Source organism: Erinaceus europaeus, chromosome 21 (genome assembly GCF_950295315.1).
Source record: "Erinaceus europaeus chromosome 21, mEriEur2.1, whole genome shotgun sequence".
Classification (NCBI taxonomy): Eukaryota; Metazoa; Chordata; class Mammalia; order Eulipotyphla; family Erinaceidae; genus Erinaceus; species Erinaceus europaeus.
Genome location: NC_080182.1, coordinates 16,515,151 through 16,531,213, shown reverse-complemented (window position 1 = coordinate 16,531,213; position 16,063 = coordinate 16,515,151). Strand labels below are relative to the sequence as shown.

Below are 16,063 nucleotides of genomic sequence, written 5' to 3'. Positions count from 1 at the left end.
AGACAGAGGGGGAGAGAATGATAGACACCTGCAAACCTACTTCACCCTGTAGGTGGGGAGCTGGGAGCTTGAACTGGGATCCTTATGCAGGTCCTTGTGCTTCGCGCCACCTGCGCTTAACCGCTGCGCTACTGCCCGACTCCCGAGGTTAAATATTCATATAGCAAAAAGACAAATAAGAGAGTATAAAAGCGCCAGTTGAACTCTTGCTATTTTCTTACATGTGTAAATGGGGGCACTTGTTCTGTCAAACAGAACGATACTTTTTAGATAAGTCAAAACCTTTTTTTCCTCCCTTTATTGGGAGATTAATGGTTTGCAGTCTACAGTAAAATATAGTAAGTAGTTTGTACATGTTTAACATTTCCCAGTTCTCCACCTAACAATTCAACCCCCACTAGGTCCTCCTCTGCCATCGTGTTCCAGGACCTGAACCCTCCCCCCCTACCCCCAGAGTCTTTTACTTTGGTGCACCACACCAACTCTAATCCAAGTTCTGCTTTGTGTTTTCCCATCTGTTCTTATTTTCAATGTCTGTCTATGAGTGAGATCATCCCATCTTCATTCTTCTCTTTCTGGCTTGTCTCATTTAACACGATTCCTTCAAGCTCCATCCAAGATGAGGTGAAGAAGGTGAATTCATTATTTTTAATACCTGAGTAGTATTTCATTGCGTATATATACCACAATTTTCTCAGCCACTCATCTGTTGTTGGACACCTGAGCTGCTTCCAGGTTTGAGTCAAAACCTTTTAATCCCAGAATGACTCAGAAAATACAAGCTTCCTGACTGCTAAAACTATTAGCTATTTCCTAAATGTGTCCTAAGGCTTTTGAATGGTAAATGATAAAAATGTATTTGTCTTAATATTTTTAGTTGTCTATTAAAAGCAAATGTGAACTTTTGCATGTTTAAATAAATGTTGCAAGTGAATTCTGTCTGTATTAAGACTGTTGAACACCAACTCAGCTAAAGTTTTTCCCTCTTTGAAAGGAATGCAATGTTGATTCTGGGGCATTGATGTTTTACAATGCCTGATCAAGACAAAAAGGTGAAGACCACAGAAAAGTCAACTGATAAAAAGCAGCAAGAAATCACCACCAGGTAACCCTAGAGCAAATCTTTGTTAATTATTAACTCAGACTGTTTTAGCCATCAAATTTAGAGACTTTTTGGGAAATGGAGTAGACCTTGACAACCATTACTTTGGGATGTTTATTTACAGAGATGTTTATTCATTTCCAGGGCTCTAAATGGGGTTTGTAGTGTGTATAAGTGCAATTTCTAAAAGCACACCTCCACATGGCAGTGACATCAGTGGGTAGTGTCCTGGTTTGGCTGGAGTCTTCTGGTGGTTGACACTGTGTTGTTCTTTTTCCTAGGGACTATTCAGATCTTAAAAGGCTTCGGTGCCTTTTGAACGTCCAGTCAAGCAAACAACAGGTAGTGTTTTTAGAGACTGTGCATGCCTTAGTAAAAGAAAATCAGATGTTTTAACATTTAACCAGAAGACTCCGTCTTTACAAATGTGTACCTCTAGCCATGGAGATGTCTTTGAAATGACTTAGGAAATTACAGTTCCAAAATCAATTGGATGAACATTGATTTAGAGCAAACCCTCTGAAGGTGGGGAGCCGGGGGCTCGAACCGGGATCCTTCCACTGGTCCTTGCACTTTGCACCATGTGCCCTTAACCCACTGCACTACCGCCTGAATCCTAAAAATTTCAACTTTTTTTTTAAGTGGAAATTTAAAAAAAATTTATTGGGGAATTAATGTTTTATATTCAATAATAAATACAGTAGTTTGTACATGCATAAAATTTCCCAGTTTTCCATATAACAATACAACCCCCACTAGGTCCTCTGTCATTCTTCTTGGATCTGTATTCTCCCCACCCACCCACCCCAGAGTCTTTTATTACTTTCCTGCAAATTTCAACTTTTTAAACTTAACTATTTTCTTTTCCCAAATTCACTGTACTCCCAGATGTTTTTTTTTTTTAAGTGTGTGTTTGCGTATTTTACTAGAGCACTGCTTACTCATTTATTATGGTGCTGGAGATTGAACTTGGAATCTTTGGTGCCTCAGTCATGAAAGTCTTCTTACATATACATTATGCTGCCTGTCCAGTCCCAAAATGAGTGTGTGTGTGTGTGTGTGTGTGTGTGTTTGTGTGTGTGTGTGAATGTCCCAGTTTCAGATAAAGAAACAGAGAGAGACAGGAAGAGGGAGACACATGACAGCACCAGAGCTTCCTCCATTGCTCTGCCACCTCCTATCTGCTGCAAGGGCTTTGAACCTGGGCCATCTGCATGGCAAGGTATGTGCCCTATACAGTGAGTCTCTTTTTCTCTCTCTCCCTTTCTTCTCAGTTTCTGGCTATCTCTATCTAATAAGTAAAGATAATAAATTTTTTTTTTTCAATGTCACCTATGAGTATGTTGAACACCATGACTAGAGTCAAAGTAACACCAAGGATGCTTTTTTGACTGTAATTTTCCAACTTAAAAAAAATGTATTTATTTTTTTCCCTTTGTTGCCCTTGTTGTTTTATTATTGTAGTTATTATTGTTGTTGTTGTTGTTGGATAGGACAGAGAGAAATGGAGAGAGGAGGTGAAGACAGAGAGGGGGAGAGAAAGACACCTGCAGACTAGCTTCACCACTTGTGAAGCAACTCCCCTGCAGGTGAGGAGCCAGGGGCTCAAACCGGGATCCTTAAGCTGGTTGTTGTGCTTTGCACCATGTGTGCTTAACCCACTGTGCTACCACTCAACTCCTTAATTTTCCAACTTTTACAGGCTCACCAGACTTATTGTAATCCCTTTCAATATCATTTCCTTGTTAACACCTGGCAGGCTTAATTAAAATGAATTTTAACCCAGTTTCAAAATTTGCAATCTGTTGTCTGACAGGTTCACATGGCATATCTTCTTGTAAAATATTTAACCATCCAAAAATGTGTATTTGTTCTATTTTAATTTTTCAGACAGAAGGAGTTTCTAAGGAAAAATAAAGAACTCTCATTAGTCTTGTGAAGGCCCTGAAGTTCACAACATCCATTTGTAGTTTGTTTTATAAATTTTTCATGCATTTGTAATTTAAAATAATAAATATTATTCTAAACATCCTACTCTCTTTTCTAGGAAATAGTGTAGAGAATTTTATAGATGACAAAAGATATTGGAGAGAGAATAATTCACGAATTTATTAATACTTATACCTTGCATGTTCCAGAAAGGATTGAAGCAAGCTTATAAATAAGCAGCAGGTGGGACAGGTCATCATTAATTAAAACCAGGGCCAAAGAAAAAAGAAAAGGATCAGAAATGCAGTAGAGTCAATGTTAGGCCAAAGTGTCCATCAAAATAGGCAACAGAACCCATATTTGGCTTTTGAGATCTTCAGCAGTCTACTTAAAAGGTATAGCTGGGAGTAAGGCCCATTCGCTTGACTCTGTTCCAACAAGATCTGGGCCAAGAGGGCCAATTAAGTGGTTGCAGAAAAAAATCTGCTCCATAGAGGACTGCAAAGAACTGAATGTTCTTCTGAATCTGTAATGATCCAAGACATTCTCTGCACTGTTTCCTGTGTCCAGTGCTCTATGTTGCCTATGTCCCACCTGTATGTTCTGATGTTCTGCACATCTTGCTTCAACACATTAGTCAGCTGTCCTGTGTGGTAGCACCACAATCTTTCAGATCTGGACACAGAGACACACTGGGGTAGAGGGGTACTTGTTACAATAAGTAGGAGACAGAAGAGCCATAACCCACTACACTTTACAACTAAACACTTTAAGACAAAGAATTGGCCCCGGGCTTTTGAAGCAGAGTGAATTAACAAACTTGATTGGAGATTTCATCTAATGTTGTCACAAATTTTCCTCTCCCTTAGAATGGGAATCTGGTTTTTAAAAGTTATTATAAGTATTATTATTACAATTAAAACCACAGAAAGTTGAGAAATGGTTTTGAGTTGTAGTATGAAAAATAAGACAACAAACTTCATTACAAGTTCATTATCTTCAAAGGAAAGTTGTTTTGATCATTGCCGGACTGCTGTGGAAAGAAGCAGCACAAGGCTTGTTTCTTGTGTTCTGAGAGACCAGGTTGAGGAAAGACAATTACAGGACAAGGAAGGAAGCTTATAAAAGTCCTGAATGAATGATACAAACAGAGCGTCTGTGCTTTTTAATGAGGATAAGAGGTCACTTTGAGTTTGAGTCACAGGGAAGGAAATGGCTCTTAGAGTGAGCTGGCTGACCTACTGTGGAATTGATAGGAAAGGCATTTTAGATGAAATGATTCAAATTATCAGCCATCTGAAGCAAAGATGGAAACAAGCATTTAAAGCTAACTAGATGCTTCTATTCAAAATAATGACCAAGTTAATAGGAATTCCGTAGTTTCTAAAGGGCCACCTACAAATTTTGTACTTGGTCCCACCCAGAAAGAAGCAGCAGGGTATGTTGAAACTTCCAGGCTGAAGAGATATGATCAAACTTTTTTGGAGAAGCTCTATGCTGCAACCTTTGTTTGCGAGTCCAGTCTCCAATGTCTTTCCTTCTCACTTGGGCCATTTAAGCTATTTAGGACACATGTTTTAGAGGACACATGTTTTTCCCCCTCTGTCTTCTAGTCTGTGTAAAAATCTACCCAGAACATTCTGAAATAGCCCTGGTATCTTTTTCCATGCTCCACCACATCTCCTTGGTTTTCTGTCATGACAAATTTTTGTTCCCTAATCTTTATTCCCTTTTGTCTGCCCCCCCATACTCTGCAGAGCTGGAAAATCCTTGAAGTCACAGACCATATTGGTTTGTTTTTTTTTTTAAAGAGTTTTTTAAAATTTATAAATGAGAAAGATAGGAGGAGAGAAAGGGCCAGACATCACTCTGGTACATGTGTGTCTGGGGATTGAACTCAAGATCTCATGCTTGAGAATCCAGTGTCTTAACCACTGTGCTATCTCCTGGATCATACCAACCATATTGTTATACATAAATGTCCAATGCCTTACACAATATTTGAAAATGGTGTGTCTGTAACTAACAAGCTGAATGGGTGAAATCATCTACAGATAGTTTATCAGAGTGTAGCAAAGAGATTGGGGACAAAATGAACAACAGCTTCACATTTGAACACTGTGTGCTCCACTCTGTAAGAAGTGAAAGAACATAAAGATAGATTTGATATTGCCCTTAAGATGACCAGACTCAAGGGGGAAAAGATGCTGTGTGAGCTAGACATTGTGCTAGACTGTGTTAAGTGCCATAAGGAAGATGAAGGTAGAAATGTCTCTGGGGAAGTAAATAGTACTTGCATGGAGGCTCAGGGACATGTTCATTGGGAAGCTTTTTGGCTGAGCTCTGACATGACAACATGTAGCTCATGTTCCCAGACATACAGAGATCAAATATAGGAGTGCTTTCTCAGATGGGGGATTAGTTCCATGTGTCCAGAATTTGGGCGTGTTTGTTATTTATTGTCACCAGTGTTATCACTGGGGCTGGTAGAACAAATTCACTAATGCTCCTGGTGGCCATTTCCCCCTTTCTCCTTCCATTCCATTCCATTCCATTCCATTCCATTCCATTCCATTCCATTCATCTCCCTCCCTCCCTCTTCCCCTCTCCCTCTTCCTCCTCCTTTCCCCTCCTCCTCCTTTTTCCTTTTAATTTGATAGGACAGAGAGAAATTGAAAAGGCAGGGGGAGGTAGAGAGGGAGAGAGAAAGAGAGACACATGCAGACCTGCTTCACCTTTCATGAAGCTTTCCTCCTGCAGGTGGGGACTTGAACCTGGATCCTTGCACATCATAAGGTATGAGTTGTACTCACAGGCAGAAGTTGAAAAACAAGATCAGCAGAGAAAAAACAAGTAGAAGCTGAACTGGAGTTGGTGTATTGCACCAAAAGAAAAAGACTCTGGGCCGAGTGGCGGGGAGAGCGCAGGTCCTGGAACAGGATGGCAGAGGACCTGGTGAGGGTCGTATGGGTGTGTGGAAAACTGAGAAACGTTGTGCATGTGAAAACTATTGTATTCACTGTCAAATGTAAAACTTTAATCCCCCAATAAAGGAAAAAAAAAAGGTGTGAGTTGAACCAGGTGCACCGCAGCCTTGCTTTAGGGTGTTGTTTTTTATTCATCTGCCATCTTTCTTGTTTTTCACCTAACTTTTTTGTTTACTCATTTATATTATATGGACTTACATGTTATTTTTCTATTTATAGCCATCTTTACTATTTAGCAATATAACTTTAAACATTTACTTATTACTGAATAAGGAAAGAGAGAAATACTTAGCTCTACTACATATGGTGTCAGGGACTGAATTTGGTGTCTCTGACTCACAAGGTTTTTGCTCTGTTGCATAGCTGTTTCTCCTACCCTAGCATGGAAATATTTACTGAAAAATGACCTTTATTTTGTCATTCTCTCCTTACCTCATCTGCTATAATTTAACTAGTCACAGAACATTGCTTATTTGTACTTTGGAAAGAATAGGATCTTTGCACTGTGCTCTAGAGGCCTCACTATGGTACAAGAAACTAATTTTGATTTTATCCCAATAACAAGTAAATTATGGAAAATGAAACTATTTGGGTATTAATAACTTTATAATTTATTATGTTAATACCAGATCACATTGTAAATGGGGGACTTTTCAGATCATTGTAGTTCACTTATGCAAACTACTATTTTATTATGATGTATTCTGTGATCTGTTTCAATGACTTCCATAAATATGCATTATGAAGATGTTCAAACTGACTAGAAGTGAAGGAATTCTGCTTTACCTTTCTATTCCTAACACCTGGAAATAATGTGCATGGTTTGTAGATGCTAAAGAATGAATGAGGACTGACTTGTTCACAGTTTGGAGCTCCACTCTATATCAAAATGTCCCAGCTGGGTCTGGAACACTCTAATTTGATTCACATTTCTTTTTAAAAAAATACTTAATTTATTTACTAATGATAGGGATAAGGGGAGAGAGAGAAAGAACCAGACATCACTCTGGTACATGTGTTGCTGAGGACTGAACTCGGGACCTCATAGCTTGAGAGTCCAGCACTTTATCCACTGTGCCACCTCCCAGACCACGTTTGATTCATGTTTCAATTACCTGAGAAACTTTAAAAACTCTTGAGTGCCAGATCTTCCCCAGACCAGCTTCTACAACCCAGCGTGAGATGATCAGCATATCTTATCATATACCTGACACTCAGGTGAATATTTAAGTCAACGGTGATTCAGCTTTGGAAAACCCTTACAGTTGACATACCTGTTCTATTTATTAACTTGGGAAATATTTTATTCTTTCATCTCTCTCCAGACGTCTCCCTAAGATACGTTACTTTCTTTATCTGTTATCCTCATGTGCTCTGTGTTTCTATTTCTGTAGCTTCCAGCCATCAACTTCGATAGTGCCCAAAATAGCATGACAAAGTCTGAGCCTGCCATCAAGGTGGGTGGACACAGACCTCGAGGTCAGTGGCATGAGTCCACAGAAGCTGTTGAACTTGAAAATTTTAGGTAAGAAATTTAGTATCTCCTGTACCTTCACCCACCTATTCTCACAAATCCAAAACTTTAAGTTTCTCACAGAAGTTAAGATGAAAATCTCTTTCAAAATGATCATGGGCATTTATAATTTGGTGAATTTAGTTATTGCTGAAACCTTTCCCAGAAATAATGTGTAAACTGCCAGTAGAGCTGTTACGTGTTTTCAGAATACCTTGTTGACATAGTTTGGCATTTGCTCCAGGAAGAAGCAGTACCAGGTTTGTTGACCTGACCAGGCTAATTCCCAGCTCTGTCTTCAGTTTTAGTCTCTGTCTTGCCAGCAATGTGAAGTCATACAGGCAGCCATTGCTGTGAACAGGTGTGCTAGCAAAAATGGTACTTGTCAAGGCCAGTGTGAAGAGTCAGCCTTTGTATATCTCGCACATCTCCATGCAGACCTCTGTCAGTAGAAGCTATATAGTCTTTGTAACCACTCTTCTTTCAGGAGTTGGTTCTCTCAGGTTTATAATATGTGAAGATCACTTAGCATTAAGTACTACTTAAATAGTGAATGACATGAAATATTAATATGAATAGTCTAGAAAGGTCATTTATCTGGCCTAGATTTTGTTTCCTTTTCATTTTATGTGAGTACACTTAATAGTCCATAGTTACATAATGTTATGTGAGTTCATATTTTCAAAATTATTATTATTACATATATAAAATTTATTTTTTGATAGAGACAGAGAGAAATTGAGAGGAAGGGGGAGATAGAGAAGGAAAGAGACAGAGTGACACCTGCAGTCCTGCTTTATCACTTATGAAGCTTTCACCCTGCAGGTGGGACGAGGGGCTTGAACCTGCACCCTTGTGCACTGTAATGCATGTGCTTAGCCAGGTGCACCTCTGCCTGGTTCCCTAAAATTATTTTTATAGAGGAACACTGAGTTCTTTAAACATTGCTACATAGTCTATCAGTGTACAACAGTGTTTTAAGAAATCTTACAGCTCTTACCTGGGTAATGACACTGTTCAGTGACATCTGAAAGATTTCAAAGGAGTTCAAGTTCAAATGGCAATATAGAGCTACAGAAATTGCCTTTGAGGTGATCTGTTTATATAATTCCTCCTTAGCTGGCCTAGATTAAAATTGATCTACTTTTATACACACAAAATATTATATAGTTCTTATTTTTAATGTTTATTTATGAGGAAGAAATTGAGATAGGGATAGGGACAGGGACAGGGGTAGGGTTAAGAACAGGGACAGGGACAGGGCATCACTATGGAGTGCTGGGATTAAACTCAGGACATTTTGCTTTTTCATATAATGTTCTATCCACTGTGCCATCTCCTGGGCCACTACCATTTCTATAAGAATGTATTTTGTAGAGAGGTTACTTTTGTTCTTTAGCTCTTAACCTCTTTCAATTTTGAAGTAAAATGTCTTGGGAGTAATTTTATTCTCTGTGGTGGACCTTAAAAACATGAAAAAAGAAGTTGAAACTCTAGTATTCAAAGATCTGACTGAGTAAACACACACACACACACACACACACACACACACACACACACACACCACATACGGCTACTACAAAAGTGCTCATGGTTGTAAGGGTATACAACATGTTAATAAAACCCTATAATTTGCAAATAAATGAGAATGACAACTGGTAATGTTGACAAGGATATTTGCTAGTGAGGTTGTAGTTAGGTGGAAAGTGATGTCAAGGCATTTTCTATAGAAAAATTGTCCAGATACTGTGCCTTGATCACTGTTTACTTCCTTGTATACATTCTCTTTAGCTACCTAATACTAGCTGTGTGTTTAGAGGGAATACTTTAACTAGTATGGTAAAATCAAACATGTATGCTTGTCTATCATCCTTACTATTGATGTTCTGTTTTCAGAATTGATTCTTGCCTTTAGCAATATATTAAATTCCTAGAATCCTCTAATATTGGTATAAATGCAGGTGATATAACAATGCATGGGTGATTTCAAGGCAGCCTCAACAATTTTTTACTAAAAAACTTTTTTTTTGTATCATCTTAGTATAAACTACAAGAATGAGAGAAATTTCAGCAAGCATCCACAGCATAAACTATTTCAGGAAATATTTACAGCATTGGTGAAAAATAGACTCATATGCAGGTAAGATTGTCCCAGGAAAGGCAAGAGTGACCTATTTTGTATGCGTTACTTATAACATATGGTTTAAAGAAGTTTACAAATTTGAATACAGCATATAGTCTCCCGTTAGTTTTGACTGCAAGATGCCTTACCACAAACCTTGAATCTTCCCATCATTTTGGAACTTGACTGGGATATCTATTTTCTGTGTAAAAAAGTGAAATGGTGAAAAATTACTCCTATTTTGGAAAACAGGAGAAACATTAATCATTTAATAGCTTGACTAAAATAAAACTCTGACTTGGTCCAGTGTAATAGTTTTCTTAATGGGTCTTGCATCATGATTCAGCTACTAACCATATGCCTCAGTGGTGGCCTCGTGATATGATCTTTTTGCATGGATTATTTAGTGTTGCATATTTAAGTATCAGATAGTGACTGCTCAAAACAGTGACTTAGCTTAAAGCCATCTATGATTAGAATGGCCTTTGTACTCACATTAAGCAGATCATTCAACTGGCTTAGATTACATAAGAAGTCTACAGTCAATTATGTTTTGTAATTTGGCCCCTACTCGGTTCATGTTACTATACCCAGAGATTGTTAAAAGATTTATGAGTACTACAAAGGATGTGAAGTTGTCCTGGACTGTTTTACTCTTGAGTTTGGGCAGAATAGAATAATGGCTACTAGCAGAACAATTATGCCTGAAATGGTACTAGAAAATGAAGTTCTTTAATTTGTTTTGAAGACATTGTCATCCTCTTCACTGGATGTCCCATCGACCATTTCATGGGTCAGTTCTTTGGGGAAGACAGCTGGAAAATAAAATAATTCTGAAATCAAGAGATTTCTTGTTAAGACCTTTTCAAATTCTTCATGATTTATGAGGCATCTTAAATTGGCTGGAATTACTGCCTTGCAACATGAGCAGTCCCTGGAAATCTTCAAACTATGAAGAGATGAATGTAGATCTCTTTGCTTTCATAGTACAGGAAAGAATTTAGGAATGCTGAACATCAAGAGCATCCTTTGATGTCATGCTTTGTTTGCTGACATATTGTTATGTTCAGTTCTATTCTAAAAGCAGAGTTGGGTAAAATGTGGCTTGAGTAGAAAGATCTCCCTTATTTCTTACCCCACACAACCATACCAAACTGTCAGAACTGTTTTTTTTTTTTTTCCCTTTTTCTTCTAATATTAGAATTACAGAAGCATTACATCTCAGGGTCTTTACTGGTATGGTCTTTTAACCATTTTATTTGTGAATATAAAGTGTAATATTGACTGGAACATTTGAATTCAATTGAGTAAACAAATTGTTGAGTATCAGTTAATACTACATGCAAGAAACAAAAGGACTTAATGGTGGGAAAAGAAAAGGGTAAAAATACAAAGATGAATAGTATATATGGTTCCATTTTCCTTAAGATCTCAGAATCTACTCTAGTTGGAAAAAAAAGTTATCCCCTATCCCAATACAAAGGAAAATATAAATGATTTCTATTAAGATAAATAAAGGCTGGGAGAGATTTGGGGTGTGTGGACTTGAGTCTTTGGTCCAATTTTGTTTTAGATAAGTTTGGTCATATTCAGGACAGAGACCCATTTGATCTTACCCTGATAATATTGGGAACTCATTCTCATTTATGAAGTGTAAACCCTTCCAACCCCTTTCTCAATTTGTGTTAAATTGATGTTGGTCTTGCTTTTTTTCTGTTTTACTCCCTAACTTCAGTTTCCCCCTAAAGCACAAGTTGGATACTCCTTTCTGCATTCTTTTCCTAAGATTTATCAGTGACTATTCCCTTGTTCTCAGAAATGAAATTACCAGGTGGCATCTGAAATGAAACAGGATTTGTTAATCCAGAGTCAGATAAGGTAACACCACAAATATCTCATGGCAGATCTCAAAGGGCAAATGAAAGCATTGCGTCTGAATATGAGGTTACTTGTGTTTCTTGTGGTGATGCATCTTGATGGATGACAGGATATGGAAGCAACTTTCATTGATCCAACCTTTCTTTCTGCCATAATGTCATTGGTCCACCACAAAGAGTATTGTTGGAAAGTAAATCCACTTCTTTTCCCTCACATCTGCCTGACCAGGAAAGTACAAAGTGTGCATAGTATACAAAACTAGGTTGTTAGGAACTTTTATTTTTATTTTTTCTTATAATTGCAAATAATGGAATCTTAGGGTAGCTAAACACACATCTTACTATGCACAGGGATCTGGGTTTGAACCCCTGCTCCCCACCTGCAGGGGGGATGCTTCAGGAGCAGTGAAGCAGGTGTCTATCTTGTTATGAACATTTATAAAGGAATACAAATCCACTGCTCCTGGCAGCCATTTTCCTCTCATTTTATTGGACAGAGACAGAAACTGCGAGAGGAGGTGGGTAGAGAGGGAGAGAGAAAGATACCTGCAGACCTGCTTCACCACTTGTGAAGCTTCCCCCCACCCCCAGGCTGCAGGTGGGAAGCTGCAGGCTCTGACACGGATCCTTGCTCGGGTCCTTGTGCTTAGTACTGTGTGTGCTTAACCAGGTGCACCACCTTCCAGCTCCCCCCTCCCCCACATAAGAGTCTCTTTGCATAACCTTTGTGCTATTTTCCTAGCCCTCACTGTAATTTTTACATATTAGCTCTCAAGTCACATATTGGTTTCTTCTGCTGTGCATGAGGGAAAGCAAAGACCTAGTCATCCTTTCTCTTTCCAAGTCCTATCTCTAGTGCTTTCATGTCTCCTTTTCTTTTTATCTTGGTATCAGTAAGTAGCATATGATTCTAGAAGCCACATAACAGGTGGTCAAAGACAGAGGCCTTGGGAGCTGTTCATGCTGCCATGTATTAATAGTCCTGTTAAAGCAGAGGCAAAAGTTCAGTCACAAGAGGGAATAAATATTTGCCTGCTCATGAATTCACTGCAGTGTGGCTATGTTGAGACATTATCTCCAGGGAATCACAAGTTTGTCAAAACTGCCACAAAAGCCCCCCAGTCACCTCTGAGCACTCATGCTGCTCCCAAAGCGAATGCATTTGAAAGGTCACTTCCTCTTCATTTATCCCCTCTGGTGGGTGGAGGGGAGCATAAACTTGGGAGGCAGGTCTCAAGTCTAAGCCTTTGGCACAGCTTCAGGCCAGCCTTTCAGCTTCTCTGCGTAGGCTACAGTTCCTGAGTTAATAAAAGGAGGGCACTGATTTTTACAAGCTGCCTTTATTTTTCTGCTTGTACTAAGTTATATGTTTCCTAGTCCCCTGACTCTTGGCATAGAGAGGCATGTCTCATCTTACAGAACACTCCATTCCTCTTGAGTACCAGCACTCCATTGCAGGTGCTGCGTCCTTGTGGGGGGTTCAGGGCTGGGCACCAAGGAAGGAACAAGGTCAGCACACAGTGAACAGAAGCCAGGGGACACAGCCACCAGGAATTCTATTGCCATTCACAGCAGCAGAGGCCAGAGTCACGTAGAAATATTAATAGTTTTGGGCTTTAGTCCCAAAATTGCAGAAGAAAACAAAACAAAATGCTATTTGGCTTGAACAGAACTTTCAATTTGAAGATATTTCTGGAACTTTATTTACTTACTCTCCTTTAATAGTAATAAACCAGCCACCCTCAAAAAATAAAATACCTGTTTTGGAATTCCTTTTTTCTCTCTTATTTTTTCAGAAGGGAGAGAAGACAGGAAAACTACATTTTGTGTTTATTTTAAATATGAATAAAACAATGGACAGGTCATGGATTCCCCTCATGCAATTTGTATATAGTTAGCAGGAAAACTACCAAGTGCATGCATACTTGTAGCATAAATCGTTTCTTAATATGTCCATGGTTTTTCCTCTTAAGAAAAGTCACCTGCACTTAATTGCCTTAGGTTGCCAGCAACTGTTGAAACTTGATCATAATTTCTGCTAGATCTTTGGGATGTGGTATCTTCATAGGCCAGCATGCTATTCTTAACCACCCCCAGTACCTGAAAGAGAAGCTAGTCTTGTGACTTTTCTCTTTTTATAAAGATTGACGGTGCTCTCTTTGCAATAGGCGCCTCTGATTAGCTACATCCTCACAAGTCTTCCCCTAGATGATTGTTTCATTTGAAGTATATCCAAATTTGCATTATTTCCCTCAAGGCAGGGAAGTCAGGATGAACTACAGTGCACTTTTCCAGTGTGCCCTTGGCTATTTCCGCCTGATTGGCAGTTCTGTGGTGCTCTGAGACTTGCTTTTATTTTCAGAAGAAAAGGAGCTTCACCTTCCTAGCAGAAGTGTCACTGTTGTGGTGCCTAGGCTGTAGCCTTGACATAGTTGTGGCAGGCAGGTCCTACCAGGAACCTTGGGTGATGGCTGGAAGAGTAATTCTCAGTTCAGTGATGATCTTAGGACTTCAATCTCTTTCCACCAAGTCAGGTCTCTACTGGCACTTGTTATCTACAAAGAATACTCACACACTTCTAGGAACACAAGGCACAGGAAATATATTTCCAGCCTCCTTCCCATGAATTCAGTCTTAGCACATGGCAGCAATGGTGAGGGTTCAGGGAGGGAGTGTAAGTGAGCAAGGGTAGAAGATGACACCTTGAGTGGCAGTGGCCAGAAATGTCCATCCCAAAAGGGAGACTGACTTTTTTTTTTTTTTTTTAGTATTAATTTATTTCCTGTTTGTTGCCCCTGTTGTTTTTATTGTTGTTGTAGTTATTATTACTGTTGTTATTGATGTCATCATTGTTGGATAGGACAGAGAGAAATGGAGAGAAGAGGGGAAGACAGAGAGGGGGAGAAAAAGACAGACACCTGCAGACCTGCTTCACAACTTGTGAAGCGACTCCCCTGCAGGTGGGGAGCCGGGGGCTCGAACCGGGATCCTTATACCGGGAAGACTGAATCTTATGCATTCAGGTATTATGATGATTTGAGCTAGAACTGAGTATCTCAGTACCGCAAAGGAAATAATGTTGAATTCTGTCATGTGAGGAAAACAGCTAATGGGGAGAGGGGTGCCATACCAGGGTAGACTTGGGGCCAGAGCCAATGTCTGAAGAATCCCAACTTGACTGGGAGCACAGCTAGCTCAGATGTGGAGGTGGAGAGGGCAGAATAAATAATATGCCACCCAGTCTGGAACAAGGCCATTACCCTCCTGAGTTTTTCTTGTGTTGTTGCTAACATCTGCACCACTCTGTTGGACCGGTGTGGAAAGCAGTGCGAGATGAGTGTCAACTAACAGGCTGTGTACATGGCGACCTCTGCACCACTGCATACTTTGATAAAAACAGCTGCACGCAGATGGCCTCATGTCACATCAGGGAACATCTTTCTAACTCTTTGGAAGTTGCTTCTATTGCAAAGGTCATAGAAGGCTGTCATGGGATGTGTCCTGGGTACTGTCTAGCAGCCCAGGCCATGTGCAGAGAGCTCAGAGCCCTTGTCTCATGTGTCTCCTGAGAGCATGCCATTAATCATTCACTTGCACTAATTTTCATCTCAGGATCTAATTCTGAGATGTTTCATCCACATGTTTCCCACACTGTCCACTCAAGTGCCCTGGAGGCTGCTAAGAACCTCCACTGATAGTAGAGTTTTTATTTATTTATTTTTTAATTTTCAGGAAAGCAGTGACACACTCCATTTATCAGGCATGATATCAACGACTTAGAGTAGTCTATGGTCTCTGTAGTGGATAGCCTTCCTTAGATCAGGGTAGGAAATCTTTTTTCTGCCAAGAGTCATTTGCATATTTAAAGTCATTTATTGGTCATCAAAATCTATCACCTTCAAATTAGCATTTGTTGTTGAAGAAAACTCCTAGATTCTTTGAATTTCAAGTCTAGCGTGTAGTTGGCTTAGCAGGGCCAGATCAAATGATTTCTCAGATTGCCTATGGCTTGTAGATTGGACTCCCCCACCTTTGATTTATTTTTATCTAATTGTATTTTTAGTGTATTCTTTTATATTAGTGGTCTAATGCTGGCTTACAAGATTATAAGATTATAGGGGTATAGTTCCATACTACACCCACCACCAGAGTTCTGTGTTCACATCTGCAACCCCCTCCCCAATGTATAAGCACCATCATTCTTGAGAGCTTGTTTGGAGGTTCTAGCAGGGGAGTGCAGCTACTCATATACCCTGGACCCAAGACCGATCCATCTCTATTCGGGAAAGCCGTCCTCTTCGACTGAGCGCGCAGCTTCGGGAGGGACACACATGGAGTGGTGAGGGAGGAAGGGGACACCTGCCTAGCCAGCCAGATCAGCCGATTCAACCCTGGCGGTCAATGGGGTGACAGATGTCGCAGCCAAATCGCCCTCACATCCAGGCACCATCATTCTTAAAAAGTATTAGTAACAGTTTGGCTGCTACTTTTTTTTTGTTTGCAAATTCATGTTTCAATTCCCTACATTTCACA

General features: G+C 39.6%; 1 protein-coding gene across 2 annotated transcripts in view; it reads left to right on the top strand.

Annotated features, from left to right (window-relative positions):
• The window catches only part of LOC132535285 (serine/threonine-protein kinase Nek10-like), a 50,704-nt gene that overhangs the window by 19,866 nt on the left and 14,775 nt on the right, over positions 1-16,063 (top strand). For both annotated transcript variants that reach the window (XM_060180455.1, XM_060180454.1), the window contains exons 2-5: positions 995-1,105; positions 1,384-1,444; positions 7,413-7,543; positions 9,573-9,671. In XM_060180455.1, coding sequence (XP_060036438.1) covers positions 1,032-1,105; positions 1,384-1,444; positions 7,413-7,543; positions 9,573-9,671 — 365 coding nt within the window. In that variant the 5' untranslated portion in view covers positions 995-1,031. The remainder of the gene's footprint in view (positions 1-994; positions 1,106-1,383; positions 1,445-7,412; positions 7,544-9,572; positions 9,672-16,063) is intronic.